Genomic DNA, 14,373 nt, shown 5'->3' with positions numbered 1-14,373 from the left:
ATAGCTTGCTGCGAGACCTCACACCGAGCGCATCTACTGCGGGTGTGGTGCCTGTTATCGGACCCGGAGTTAGCAACATCCCCCAAAAACCCGAAGATTAGAGTCCTGGCCCCTAGCCCTGCCAGTGTAGCAGAAATGATGACGGATGATGATGGCAGCAGCAGCCGTTCTTCTCTACGTGAGTAGCGTAATGTTGTTCGTGTGTAATTTACGTTGAGTAGGCTAACCACGTTATTACATTAATGCATGTAAGGTGAACTAGCAAACATCATCATAGCTACATGCGGCTGTCTTCTTGTTTGATGACAGATACTCCCTTCACCCTGGCCAAAAAGGCTAAAATGACCAAAGAAAAAGTGGAAAACAGTTAAACATGAGAGGTTTTTGGACAAAGTTTGTTTTTTTTCCATTGTTTAAGCACTGCTTCCAGCCAAGAGTGATACCATATATGCCCCATAGCTGCAGAAAAGGCTAACATTGTTATCTTTTTACAAAAAAAACAGCTGAACATGAGAGGTTTTTGGACCAATTTTGTGTTCTCCATTCTTGAAGCACTGGTTTGAGCACCGTTTAAGCACCGGCACCGTTTCAAAAGTACCGGTTTGGCACCGGTATCGGATAAAACCTAAACGATACCCATCCCTACTCTTAAATGTCATCATCATGTTGATGCTGAAGAAAGGGGATTTCCAGTGTCATTGTGAAAGAGCTTCTGGAAGACTGTTAAAAGTGAGACTAACAGAGAAGTCAGGTGTTAACAGCCACAAGGAGTCAACTTCTGGATTTTTTTTTCTTGAAATGATGACTTGATATGTTGACACTAATCAAATCAGTTCTGTCTGTTAACAATCAGATGATTAAAAAAAATCTTACCAGGCATTTTTAAGTAGGCCTTCCATAAGCTGCCCAAAAACACGTCGTCTCCTGGAAACAGCATCACCACCATAAATCTGTCAGCTTTTCAAATGTGTTCCTTTATTCAAACAAGTTTTCCTGGATTTGCATATCAAATGTTTGCAATTATCAGAAGCAGAAATTGATGCTGGTTACCAACTGGCACTCTGTAATTCAGCCACAATCGCTGCTCATTCATAACTGATGGGCCTGTAGGGCAGCAAGATGGCCTCCCTCCAAATTGCTAGCAATCTCAAAGCCCAGGAGAGCTTGAAAACATTTTCACTGTAAGACAGCATGCATTCCCTCAAGATAATTCTAATAGCAGAGAGACGACAACAGAAGGAATCTGACCTTTAGCTGCACATGATTTTTTTGTGCGGTGTCTCATTATGTGTGCTGCTCCTCAGAGATTCAACAAGTGTTTAGTTGGATCACTGCCATTTTCCACATAACTGTGTGTGGAATGGTTTGTTAAATGTTCCAGTGAGTTAACACTGCTTCTTGTTAAATGTAATCTTTTGCAACAGGGGCATATTTACCATGTGCAATGTTGTTGTGTTGGGCTGTATGTTGCATGTAGAGCGGCACACGTTTATCAGCAGCACCTGCAGGGCATAGAGTAATGTATGCAAATCCAAGCCACGTACTTTTAATTAACGTCTGACTCTTTCCCCCCCTAGCATTTAACTCAAATGCTGTGTGTTTATGTGTGTGCATGTGTGCACATTAGGTCCACTTTGTTGTGTTTTCAGGTTGCTCATCTGCATGTTAAGCACACATCAGGGAAACTCCCAGAAAAGACTCCTGACTTAATCAAATCTTCATGAATCACTTCACTCAGAAGTCTGTTCTTGAAACATTTCACTAAATATGATATATTATTATTAGTAGTAGTATCATGCAGTTATCAAATAAACATGTAAGCCTATTTGCACATTTCATTCGGCTAATGTTCTTATATTAAGGAAACCTTTCCCATTCTTCATATCCTAAATGAGCTTTCTTTGCAATTAGGGTATTATTAAGCATTTGTATCAATAACTGGTAACAATACAAATGTGCACATACAGCGAATAAATTCCATCTTCTCGTGTTGAACTTGATCTGAAACACACTCAGATACTTTAGGACTTAAAATACTTGTGAACATCAGTGAATTATGCTTCTAACAATAATAAGCAAGGAAGTTTTCTTATTAATAAGCAAACTTCAGTGTATAACATCTGTATAACATCTATTCATAAGCATATTTAAAACCATCAGCCGTTGCAGTGCGATACAGCTAAACTGAGTAAAATACATAAAACAATAAAGTGGATTTAAGAAAGAACACAAAATGAGAAAAAACAACTAAAGCAGCAGATATGAAAAGTAATAAAGAACTAGAAAAAATTTGCATTTCCTGCGAAAATGCTGTGTGGATGCCTCAACGCTGAAGATGTCTGCTGAAAAAAATCTGAAAAAGATTTTTAAAAAAGTTGTATGGCGGTGAAGAAACCGAAAATTCTGCTATAAATAAGGTGCAGAAGCAGAAATTTTAGCTGAAAAGTGGTGAAAAGCAAAAATTTCTAATGAAAATGAGTAAAGAAGCTGAAATTTGTACTGAAAAGAAACGAGCCACAAGCAGGATTTGAACCTGGCCCTCCTGATCTCATGGCGGCTACTCATCTCACTGAGCCAAACTCATTCTCGCAAAAAAACAGACTGACAACTTTTCTGAAATTAGCAGAAGTTGTTGAAAATTGTGCCGATAAGGGGTGAAAAGGCTTAAAATTCTGCAGAAAAGGGGTGAATCAGCAGAATTTCTACTGAAAAGTGGTAAAGAAGCAGAACATTGCACTGAAAAGAGGTGAATCAGCAGAATTTCTACTGAAAAGAGGTTTTTGCTGAAAGAGCTGGAATTTGTCTTGAAAATGGGTGAAGAAGCTAAAATCTGTGTTGAAAAGAGTTAAAAAAGTTCAACTGTGAACTGAAAATATTGTTGCCACAAGCGGGATTTGAACCCGGGCCTCCCACTCCGAGAACAGCTGCTCATCTCACTGAGCTAAAACACAGCTCAACCCGGCATGCAAAATAAGTGACCACGTTGATAATGTGTTCCTTTCATTTCAATGGTCAAAAGTCATAACACACATTAGCAGAAATAGCAGAATTTTTTAAAGTTTAAACATAGTATTTCTGCTAAAACTTAGCATTTATACTAAATAATATTTTTTTCCTGCCAAATCATAGCATTTGTGCTGAAACACAGAAAATTCTGCCAAATCATAGTATTTGAGCCAAATCATACAATTTGTGCTAAAACATTATTTATGATTTATGATTTAGCAGAAATACTGGGACTTGGTAGAAATACTATGATTTACATGAAATACTTTGACTTAGCAGAAGTACTACAATCTAGCAAAAAGTACTACAGCATAGCAGAAATTCTATCATTGAGCAGAATTACTAGGATTTGGCACAAATACTATGTTTTAGCACAAACACTGATGTGGCTCAAGAACCTTTATTGTGCAGTTATACTATGATTGGGAAGAAATACTATGCTTTGGCACAAATACTATGATTTGGCAGAAATACTATGTTTTAGCACAAATACTATGATTTACCAGTAATACTATGTTTTGGTACAAATGCTATGCTTTGGCACAAATGCTATGATTTGGCAGACACTATGATTTAGCAGAGATAATATGATTTGGCAGAAATACTAAACTTTGGCACAAATACTATAATTGAGTACAAGTACTATAAGATTACAGAAATACTATGATTTAGCAGAAATGCAATGTTTTTGCAGAAACACTGTAATTTCGCTTAAATAGTATGAAATAGCAGTAATACTATGATTTGGCAGAAATACTACTTTTTAGCACAAATACTATGATTTGGCAGAAATGCTATGACTTAGTAGTAATACTATAACATAACAGATTTCCTCAAAATACTATGAAATTGCAGTAATTCTATGACTTGGCAGAGATACTACGTTTTAGCACGAATACTATAACAAAGCAGAAATACTATGACTTAGTAGTAATACTATAACATAACAGTTCAATGTTCTTGCACAAATACCACAATATGGCAGAAATACTATGTTTTAGCACAAATACTGTGATTTGGTATAAATACTATGATTTGGCACATATACTATATCCCGCAGATACACTATAACATAACAGAATTATTAATTGGGCCAAAATACTATAATTTGGCACAAATAACGTCCTTCTAAACGTCAGTAAGACAAAGGAGCTGATAGTGGACTTCAGCACTAAGCAGGAGAGGAACTACCAGACCCCCGTCATCAATGAGTGCCCAGTGGAGAGAGTGGACAGCTTCAAATACCTCGGAGTTCACATCACGCAGGACCTGTCATGGTCCTGTCACATCAACACCGTGGTGAAAAAGGCCCGTCAGCGTCTCTACCACCTCAGACGCTTGAGAGACTTCCAACTGCCCTCCAAGGTGCTCAGGAACTTTTACTCGTGCACCATAGAGAGCATCCTGACGGGAAACATCTTAACCTGGTTCGGGAACAGCACCATGCAGGACAGACGAGCTCTACAGAGGGTTGTGCGGTCAGCTGAGCGCACCATCCGCTCCGAGCTCCCTGACCTGCACTCAATCTACAGCAGGCGGTGCTGGACCAAGGCCAGGAAGATCGTGAAGGACCTCAGCCATCCCAACAACGGACTGTTCTCTCTGTTGAGGTCAGGAAAGCGATTCCGCTCCCTGAAGACCAACACAGAGAGACTGAGGAGGAGCTTCTTCCCGCAGGCGATACGGTCTCTCAATCACACCACCACACAGTACTGACCCACACATATAGTTCTTACACACACACTGGACATTCTGGACATTGTTTTTCACTTCATCACTTAATCACGTTAAGCATATTTGCACTGCACAAGACACTAAATAATGTGGATTGCACAACACTGGTCATTATATTCTTCATTTCCAGTTAATACTTGTACAGCTGCTGTTATTGTGTATATATATATATATATATATATATATATATATATATATATATATATATATATATATATATATATATTTATATTTATATTTCTTCATACATTCTTATATAGTTCTATACTGTGTATTGTGTATTTGTTGTACAGTTATTTTATTTTTCAACTTTAATTTATATATTTTATCTTATTCTTTCCCAGTTAAATTTACCCTTCATTCTAATTTGTGTTGTACAGTTATTTCATTTTTAACTTTAATTTTTATATTTTATTTTATTCCTTCCTAGTTAAATTTACCCTTTTTAATTTTCATATTTATTTCCTATCTTATTCATAACCTTTTCTTTTTTTCTTTAGGTCACGAGCAGTTGTCTAAGCATTTCACTGCATATCGTACTGTGTATGACTGTGTACGTGACAAATAAAATTTGAATTTGAATTTGAAATACCATGATTTGGCAAAAATACCATGATTTGGGTACAAATACTATGATTCCACAGAAATACTGCGTTTTAGCACAACTACTTAGATTTGACTGAAATACTATGACTCCATACAAATACGATGCTTTGGGACAAATACTATGTTTTGGTTCGAATACTATGATGTGCAACAAATACTATGATTTGGCACAAGTACTATGATTTAGTACAAATACTACGAATTAGCAGAAATACTGTGACTTAGTAGTAATACTATAAAATAACAGATATACTGTGATTTTGCAGACATAGTATGTTTTTGCACATATACGATGATTTCGCTCAAATACTATGAAATTGCAGTAGTACTATGATTTTGAAGGAATACTATGATTTGGCAGAAATACTATGCCTTAGTAGTAATACTATAACATAAGAGATATACTATGGTTTTGCAGACATACTATGTTTTTGCACAAATACCATGATTTGGCACAAGTACTATCATTTAGTACAAATACTATGATTGGGCAGAAGTACTATGTTTCAGTATAAATACTATGACTTGGCAGGAACACTCTGATTTAGCAGAAATACTACGTTTTAACATTAATACTATCTTTTGGCAGAAATTCCTGCTAAAAGGTACTATTTCTGCTTTTTAGCAGAAATACTGTAATTTGGCATAAATACTATGATTTGAGATAAATACTATGATTTGGCACATATACTATAACATAACAGAAATTCCTCCACTTAGTAGTAATACCATAACATAACGGAAATATTATGATTTGGCCCCAAAACCATGATTTTGCACAAATACCATGATTTTGCAAAAATACTATGATTTAGCAGAAATACTATGATTTAGCAGAAGTACTAAGATGTAGTAGAAGTACTTTGCTTTAGCAGAAATACTATGATTGAGGAGTAATACTTAAACATAGGAGAAATATTGATACACAGACACACATACACAGAGGTTAAAGTGAACAGGGGCTGTTAAGAGTCTGGGCTTGGTATATCTAGGTCAGTTAAATTAGCTGCACCTGCTGTAATCAGCCCTTACACACACAGACACAGAGAGAGGTATGAGTTTTCTTCAGTGTATTTCTGACATTCAGGATTCCCCTTGAACAAATGGCCATAATTTCCTAACCGTAGAGGCTAGAACGGTCATTCAGACATCGTTTTGTTCAGAAGAGATGGGGGAATCTTCGGGTCTTCATAAATCAGAGATAAAATATAAATTATCAAAGATATTTGACTTGTAATACACTGTAACTGAGTAGAGGCGAAGCAAAAACTGCCTTGACTTGCCCTCAAACAACGTTTTGTAAGTCTGAATCTATATGGAGCATCAAAATCATTCTTTCACCGTAAGAGACAGCAGGCTTTGGTGAACAGTCATGGAAATTTTCAAGTCTCTGTGGAAATCCATTAAAAAGATATGACGAGAGAAAAAATTGGATCATTTCCAGAGTTTGAAATCTGAAGAAATCTGAGCGAAGGACGAATTTCCTACCCTCAAACAAGTAACTCATCTCAGAACGGTAATAGGTGAGAAAAAAATTCTTGAATTGTGAGCATCAGGAGTGTCTGAAGATATATTGGCACAAGCCTCATGTCTCAACTTTGCTTCGTTAAGGAGATATGACAATTTGAAAATGCCTCTCATTAGAGAAATCCAGCGGTGATTTTGAACAAACTCTCCATTGAGTTTCTATGGAGAGTTTTGAGACTTAGTGTTGCTCTGAGGAGATTTGCAAAAAATCTATAAGTCCCACAACAATGATAGTGGCATTTTCTAAAAGCCAGCAAAATACCTACGTTTTGATGTATAATTTGTGGGGGTTGAGTGGAAATTGAGCGAGTAGCAAGAAGTTGTTCAGACATGAAGAGAAAATTCAGAATTGACCAGTGCTCACTCTGAGTTAATTGCATAGCAACCATAGCAACGCATGTATTTTCTGAAAAATCACAATTTTGCAACTAAAGACTTAAAGAGGGATAAGATTAAAACGGTAGAAGATCTGAAAAAGCTGAATCACACAGGAATAGCCCAATCATTTGAGAACGTTTTAAAGTTTGAATGGAGTTCCTACGTGAAAGTATGAGCATGTAGTTAAGTTTCAAAAACAAGCAAGTTTTAGCAGAATTGTGGAAGTTTTCCATTCATTTCAATGGGACAAAAAAAAGGAAAAAAGTGTAATATTTTAAAAAGTATAATAGTAATAAACACCAAAAGATATAGCTGGAATTAGCAGAAATAGCAGAACAGTTTAGAGTTTGAACGGAGAAAATTGGCTGAAAACTGAGGGAGTAGTTAAGTGCCGAAAAACGCGGAGCAACTTGAAGAATAAAGTTTAAAGAGAAACAGGAACTCAATAGTGTGGATGCCCTGTGAGGGCATCCACACAATAAAAATGGGTTTTGAAAGTGACTTTCTGGGGAGATTTCTGACAGAAGTAGGTAGTTTAGTCCAAAATTTATTAGCAGCTGTCATGATCCTGGGTCCTTTTGACCCAGCGTTTTGCGTTTTCTCTTCTTGCGATTTTGGTTCTGTTCTTCCTCTGGTTAGTGTTTACTCTGTTCTGCCCGTGTGTTCCTGTATCTAGTCCGCGTTTCTTAGTTTGTGTCCTTTCATGTGTAAGTTCCTGTTTTATTGTGAAGGTCTGCGTCTTATGTGAGTGTTTTCAGTTTGCCTCCCTAGTCTCGTCGCGTTAATCACTCCCAGCTGTGTTCCCCACCTGTGTGTAATCTCCCTGTGTTCTCTGAGTGTATTTAAGTTGTGTCTTCTGTCATAGTAGTTGCTGGTTTGTCTGTGTTGTTTCCCCTCGGTCTCCCTGCATCTCTCCATGTGTATTTCCCCGGACCTCCCTACATCTTCGTTTCTGGTTTGTTTTGTTAGTTTTACCCAGTTTAGGTTTCCGGTTTCATGTTCACCCACCATTGCTGTTTGAAACCCACTCCTGTAAATAAATACTCACCTGCACCAGAGCTGCTGCCTTTTGGGTCCTTTCTACAACTCCACACGTCTGCCACACCGCGGTCGTGACAGCAGCTCAAATTAACAAAGGCTTAATCTCCTCTGTGTTTTAAGGTGGATTTCAGGCCAGCAAAAGAGTACTCTGATTACCACTTGCAACCACAGGGACAGACTACCACAACTCACACTGCCACAAATAACCAGTGGATAACTCCATCTTTTCTATACAGTCTGTTGCTTTAAGGCTGTGGTTCTCAAACTTCTTTTGGCCTGCCCCACAGTTTTAATCAATCATTCACTCAGTAATGAAAAAGTATTTAAGTGTAATATTTGTGAACTAAAGGGCATGATGGCAACAATAGCAAACCTGCATAGATATTTGAGACTCATTTATTTATTTTTTTTTACCACCAAGTTTTGAATATTAAAAAGAACCTATAATAAAGCGATGAACATGCTGCACAGTTTCATAACCTGCCTTTCTTCTCGCTTCTGAATGTTGAATGTTATTTAACAACACTATAATTACAGCAGTGCTAATGCTAATCTGTACTGATGACTTAGCAAAATCAGGATGTTGTGTTCACCAAACATTTAACGAAACATTTAACCACGGAGCTTCTCAGTAACAGAGTAGAAAACAGTGCTTACACCCTACTGCACAGCTTTGTCTAGTTGAATATTACACGGAGCTTGTAATCACTGTTCTCCTATCAGTATTGACTGCTGCCTGTGCTGATGACACCATTATGTGCTCTGGGCCAGAGGCTGCCAGCTTATTGATTTTCAGGCTGGGTGGGCAGTACTGCTGGAATCCTCTAATGACAGTTATGGGATTGTCCCAGTGGAGGCTCAAATATGTGTGTATGTGTATAATTCAGTGTTTTCTGCTTTTTCCAGACCTACTGGCTCACATTTCATCTGCATGTCTTCATCTTATTAGGCACTTTCATCTTTTTAGGCTCTCTATTAGCGGGTAACTGTGTGTTGTCAGGATATCACGTTGTGTTGGAACTTGTCAGTGAGATTCTGATGAAATAAGTAACATGAAAGGAATGTGTTGCCATTTAAGGATTAGCTTTTATTGGAAAAATATTTCAAATAAAACAAAAAAATGGTAATGTAACCACAGTTTGATGCAATTGGTACATAATGTCATGTTGTGCTACTCTCTGCTTGGCAGTTGGTTTGACATTAAGCATGAAGACTTTCTGGTATTGCAATTAAGAATCATTTGAAGGGCAGATTATCTCTAAGTAGAGTTGAATGCAGTCTCCATTCGAGATGGGCTGGCTGAAGACTGTCCATTTCTTGACACCCACCATGGGGTAAATGGAACTGTCACTACTAAATCCCAAGGAATAAATGATAGCCCAAAGAGTGTGTGTGTGTGAGACAGACAGAATATGTGTGTGTTTCATATTCAGAGAGGGTAAAAGAGAGAGGGAGCAGTCACAGAAGTCGATAGAAAAGCTATAAAGCATATTCAATAGAAAAAAATTAAGCATACCCCTTTAAGAATATTGCCCATCTTTAATGTAACTGGGAACATGCTGGCGATAGAAGATGAATTCCTCCATTTAGTTGTCTCCGGTTCGGGGATGGTTTCTGCAAACCTCAAGAATTCTCATTAAAGATTCATGGCACTGTCACCAGTGACATGGCAAAATAAAAAAAATACAAAATAAATTAAATGTAAAAGAAGGAGAAGGACCACACTACACGACACCATCTCTACCACCCACGGTTTATCCTTCATACCTCGAGATCAGATAAGAATCAAAGTATCTGCATCCCCCAAATGCATAAATTAATTTTTTCTTTTTCATTTTTATGTAATTGGGTCACAATTGTGCTTCCTTCAAAAGATGCTTTGTAGTATAGAAATGGCATTTGTATTAAAGGCAGTTTCCATTTGAAGAGTTGTTATCATAAAAGGAGAAAAATGTCTCTATATGAAGTCTGCAGGCTGTGCTAAAAGCTATTTTATAAACCCAGATCCACAAATTTAGGGATAAAGTCTTACTAGTAGCAGTGACCTTGGTGGTACTGGCATCTTAGAATGAAAGGTTCTCTGTTTTTTCTCTTAAATAGAGAAAAAACAAATAGTAAATAGTAAGCTTTTTTTTTTTTTTGCTTTTTTTCCCCCCATTTTTGCTGGTCAACACTTTGCAACTTGTGCCTTGTTTACCTGGATTATTGGAAATGGATCAAAGTGGCTGTGGTGAACACATACTATAGGAATATATGGTGATGTAAAAGAGTGTACGAAGGTGCACACATGTGGACAACATCCGATGTAGAAGGTACAATCTGAAACAGACAGGAGACTGCAAGGTGGTGTCAGGAGATAATGAAATTAGCCAGCAATGATTGGTAGTCTGTAGGATGCCTTTCAAAACCAAGGGAAACTGCCACAAAGATATTTGGTGTGTTCTGGACAGAGGACAAAGAGACTAGGTGGGGCAATGAGGAAGTACAAGAATGTATTTAACAGAAGATGCTATCAAAGAAAAGGTGGGATAGTTGGGGAGATGAAGAAAGTATTGGGGAGCTATAGGGGTGGGGGAAAAATTCGATACTGCGTAGTATCGCGATATTTTGTTTGCTAATAATGTATCGATACAGGGACAGCAGACATCGATATTTTGTTCCAAAAACTTCCAGTCCACCAGATGGTGCGGTTGACCTTTTTCTCTAGTGAGGTCAGCAGAGGTTAGGTCAGCACATGGGAAAATTGATCAAACAAAGATGGAGGAAGAAAAAGAGATCAGGAAAGCGCCATCTGCATTTAAATCAAACGTCTGGACGTACTTTGGATTTTTTAACAAGGATGGAACAAATGAGATGGATATGACACACGGGATTTGCAAGGTGTGTCGTATGAAAATAAAGTACTCTGGGAATACTACGAACATGAGGGGCCCATCTTACACGGCACCATCCAAAAATAGCATTAACCGCGGACGGGAAAGCTAGCTCTAAATCAGCTCCACTGAAAAATCAACCAACGCTGGACACTCTTAGCTTAGCAAAGCTATCTCCCAATTCAGAGCGAGCTAAGAAAATAACACAATCTATCACGTACTTCATCTGCAAAGACCTGCGTCCTTACAACATTGTGGAAAACGAGGGCTTTTCTTACATGATCAAGACGCTGGAACCCAGGTATGTGATACCATCACGACGTTTTTTCGCGGACACAGCCGTACCCAATCTCTACATAGATGTGAAGCGTAAAGTTGAGGAAAGTTTGAGCACAGCAGAAAGGGTTGCATTAACTTGCGACGCATGGACCTCGCGGGCTGTGGATTCATATGTGACTATAACAGCTCATTATCTCACAGCGGACTGGCAACTGCTGTCTTACGTTCTCCAAACTCGAACATTACATGAAAGTCACACCGGAGCGAACATTGCAATTCTCCTGCAAAATGCAGCACAGGAATGGGGGATTGCCGACAAAAATCTGGTGGTTGTCACCGACAATGCTTCTAATATGACAATTGCCACTCAGCTAGCGGGATACCTGCATGTGAAGTGTTTCGCCCATACGCTCAATCTGGCATCACAATGAGCCTTAAACCTGCCTGCAGTAGCCAGGGTCTTGGGGAGAGTGCGGCGCATAACTGGGTTTTTCAATAGAAGCACAGTGGCAAACCACGCTCTGGAGCAAAAACAGAAAATGTTACAGCTCCCGACTCACAAGCTCAAGACCGACTTCTGCACGAGATGGAACAGTGCTTATGACATGCTCCAGCGTTTCCTTGAACAACAACCTGCGATTTGTGCAGCGCTGCTGTCTCCCGAAGTCAGAAAGAGTAGCACAGATATCTTTACTCTAAATGAGACGGATATTGGGAACACTGAAGAAATTGTCCGGGCCTTGAAGCCAATGCAAGTCGCGACTACTGTGATGTCTGAGGAAAAGAATCCTACTCTGTCTCTCGTAGCACCGCTGCTAGCACAGCTGTTGCACGACACCCAAGACAACATTGGTGACACAGCGCTGGTCAGAAACATCAAGCAAAGTATCAGTCAAGATCTTAAGAAGAGATATGCCAGCACAGTCGAGAGGAACACCCTCTACACAGCATCAGCTCTCGACCCACGCTTTAAAACCCTGCCGTTCCTGTCACTGGAGGAAAGACAGGAAACCTATGCCAGAGTGGTTGCTGAGGCTATAACCCTTCAGGTAAGCAAACATTCTGGTGTTATAATTTAAATAACTTACTTACAATATTAGTAGATCGGTGATATTTTTGTCATATTGGTAATATTCTATTTAACAATTAAATACATTAATTATAATTTGCTAACATATTACTGCATACTAAAAGATATGAAATATTTATTTTCTCCCTCTCTCTGTATGTGTGTGGGTTTTCTACAGGAAGAAAAGAGGCAGCAGCCCATCTGTGAGCCAGAAGCCCATGAACATCATGAGAAACCTGACGAGACTGAACAAAATCCCAGACCCCCTCTCATACCAGCCAAGATGAGGAAGTCTTGTGGGTTAACAGACTTGCTTGGTCAGACTTATGGTGATGTTGTAGCCCCACCAAAATCATTATCTGCCACAGCTGAGGAGGAGGTGAAAAGATACCAGGAGGTCACGTCACTGGCACTCACAGAAGACCCACTAAGCTGGTGGAAATCCCATGAGGAAGTCTATCCTTTCCTGGCCACGCTGGCAAAAAGATACCTTTGTATCCCAGGTACTAGTGTCTCAGCTGAAAGAGTCTTCTCAACCGCTGGAGACATCGTCACAGCAAAACGGAGCACTCTGACTTCAGAGCATGTTGATCAGCTCCTTTTTCTGAGCAAGAATGCTGACATTGCTTCATTGTCCAAATGTGTTTAACTTTTTAGGGCAGCAACAAACAGGACAGTTTACTTATTTTAATTTAAGAAATGTTTTATTTTATTTAAATTTAAAACTTTTTTATTTAATGTAAAATTATATTTTGTTTTAAGCTATAATTGTACCAGATAGTTACGTTCAGTTAAGTTGGTTACTAGACTGTTATACAAACCGTTCACTTTGTCAGCAATAAAACTGACTGACATGAGAGAAAGACTGAGTGTGAGACTTTATTATTAGATAAAATGAATATTGATAAAGTTTACCTTTATGGACAAAATCTGCAGTAGAAAAAATGTGTGATAAATCACAAAATATCGTATTGCAATACTCAGAATATTGCAAAAATATATATAAAAAAAATAAAAAAAAATCGCAATAATATCGTATCGTGAGTTAAGTATTGTGATAATATCGTATCGTGGGGTGTATGGTGATTCCCACCTCTAGGGAGCTATGCATTCAACAAAGAGAAATGTGACAAAGAAAAAGGACAAGGCTTATTTTGAGCTGCATTGTGAGGTTGGATACTAAGGAAGGAGAAAAATAATTGTATCTATTGGGTAGGCAGAGAGATCGAGCTAGAAAGGATGTGCAGCAGGTGACGGTGGCTAAGGATAAAGATGCAAGTATACTAACAAGTGAAGACAGTGTTGAGAAGGTGGAAGGAGTGCTTTCAGGGGCTGACAAATGAAGAAAAGAGAAATACAACGAGAGATGTAGGATAATTAGTGAATCAGGAAGTGCAAAGGGCTTGTAAGGAGGAAGTAAGGGGAAGAGAATGAAGAGTAGAAAGCATCCAACCATCCAAAGGAATGGACAGTGCACAAGAGAGGTGAAGAAGAGAGTGCAGGCAGCGTGGAGTGGGTGGAGATGAGTGTTAGGGGTGATTTGTGAAAAAAAGGTTGCAGCAACAGTGAACGAGAAGGTACAAGATGACAGTGAAACCTGCTATGATGTATGGTTTGTAGACATTGACAGTGAAAAAAAAAGACAGGAGACGGAGGTGGCAGAGTTGAAGGTGTTAAGGTTTTCACTGAGAGACACCAGGATGGACGGGATTAGAAATGAGTGAATCAGAAGGACAGCTCTTGTTGAGGCGTTTGAAGACAGAGAAGGAGCAGCAAAACTGAGATCCTTTGGAAATTTGCATAGGAGAGAAGATTCATGGATATAATGAAGGAGGACATGCAGAAGATTGGTGTGACAGA

At 38.7% G+C, this 14,373-nt stretch overlaps 1 protein-coding gene across 1 annotated transcript; it reads left to right on the top strand.

The window, feature by feature from the left end:
- The first annotated feature begins 11,898 nt into the window (after positions 1 to 11,898).
- Positions 11,899 to 13,180, top strand: LOC146375728 (E3 SUMO-protein ligase ZBED1-like). The gene is made up of 2 exons (XM_084945178.1): positions 11,899 to 12,493; positions 12,692 to 13,180. Exons 1-2 carry the CDS (start codon positions 11,984 to 11,986, stop codon positions 13,160 to 13,162), a joined length of 981 nt encoding a protein of 326 aa, XP_084801304.1. The 5' UTR covers positions 11,899 to 11,983; the 3' UTR covers positions 13,163 to 13,180.
- Positions 13,181 to 14,373: the final 1,193 nt, after the last annotated feature.

Source organism: Perissodus microlepis, chromosome 12 (assembly GCF_051167445.1).
Source record: "Perissodus microlepis isolate ML-2025 ecotype Zambia chromosome 12, ASM5116744v1, whole genome shotgun sequence".
NCBI lineage: Eukaryota > Metazoa > Chordata > Actinopteri > Cichliformes > Cichlidae > Perissodus > Perissodus microlepis.
Note: the sequence above shows the minus strand (reverse complement) of the source record. Positions and strands in the feature narration are given on the sequence as shown.

What these genes read in the sequence shown, in the direction of transcription:
- LOC146375728 (XM_084945178.1), top strand. Translation starts at nt 11,984, where the DNA reads ATGTTACAGCTCCCGACTCACAAGCTCAAGACCGACTTCTGCACGAGA. An exon ending in CTGAGGCTATAACCCTTCAG is followed by an intron (nt 12,494 to 12,691) that starts GTAAGCAAACAT and finishes GGTTTTCTACAG; the next exon opens with GAAGAAAAGAGGCAGCAGCC.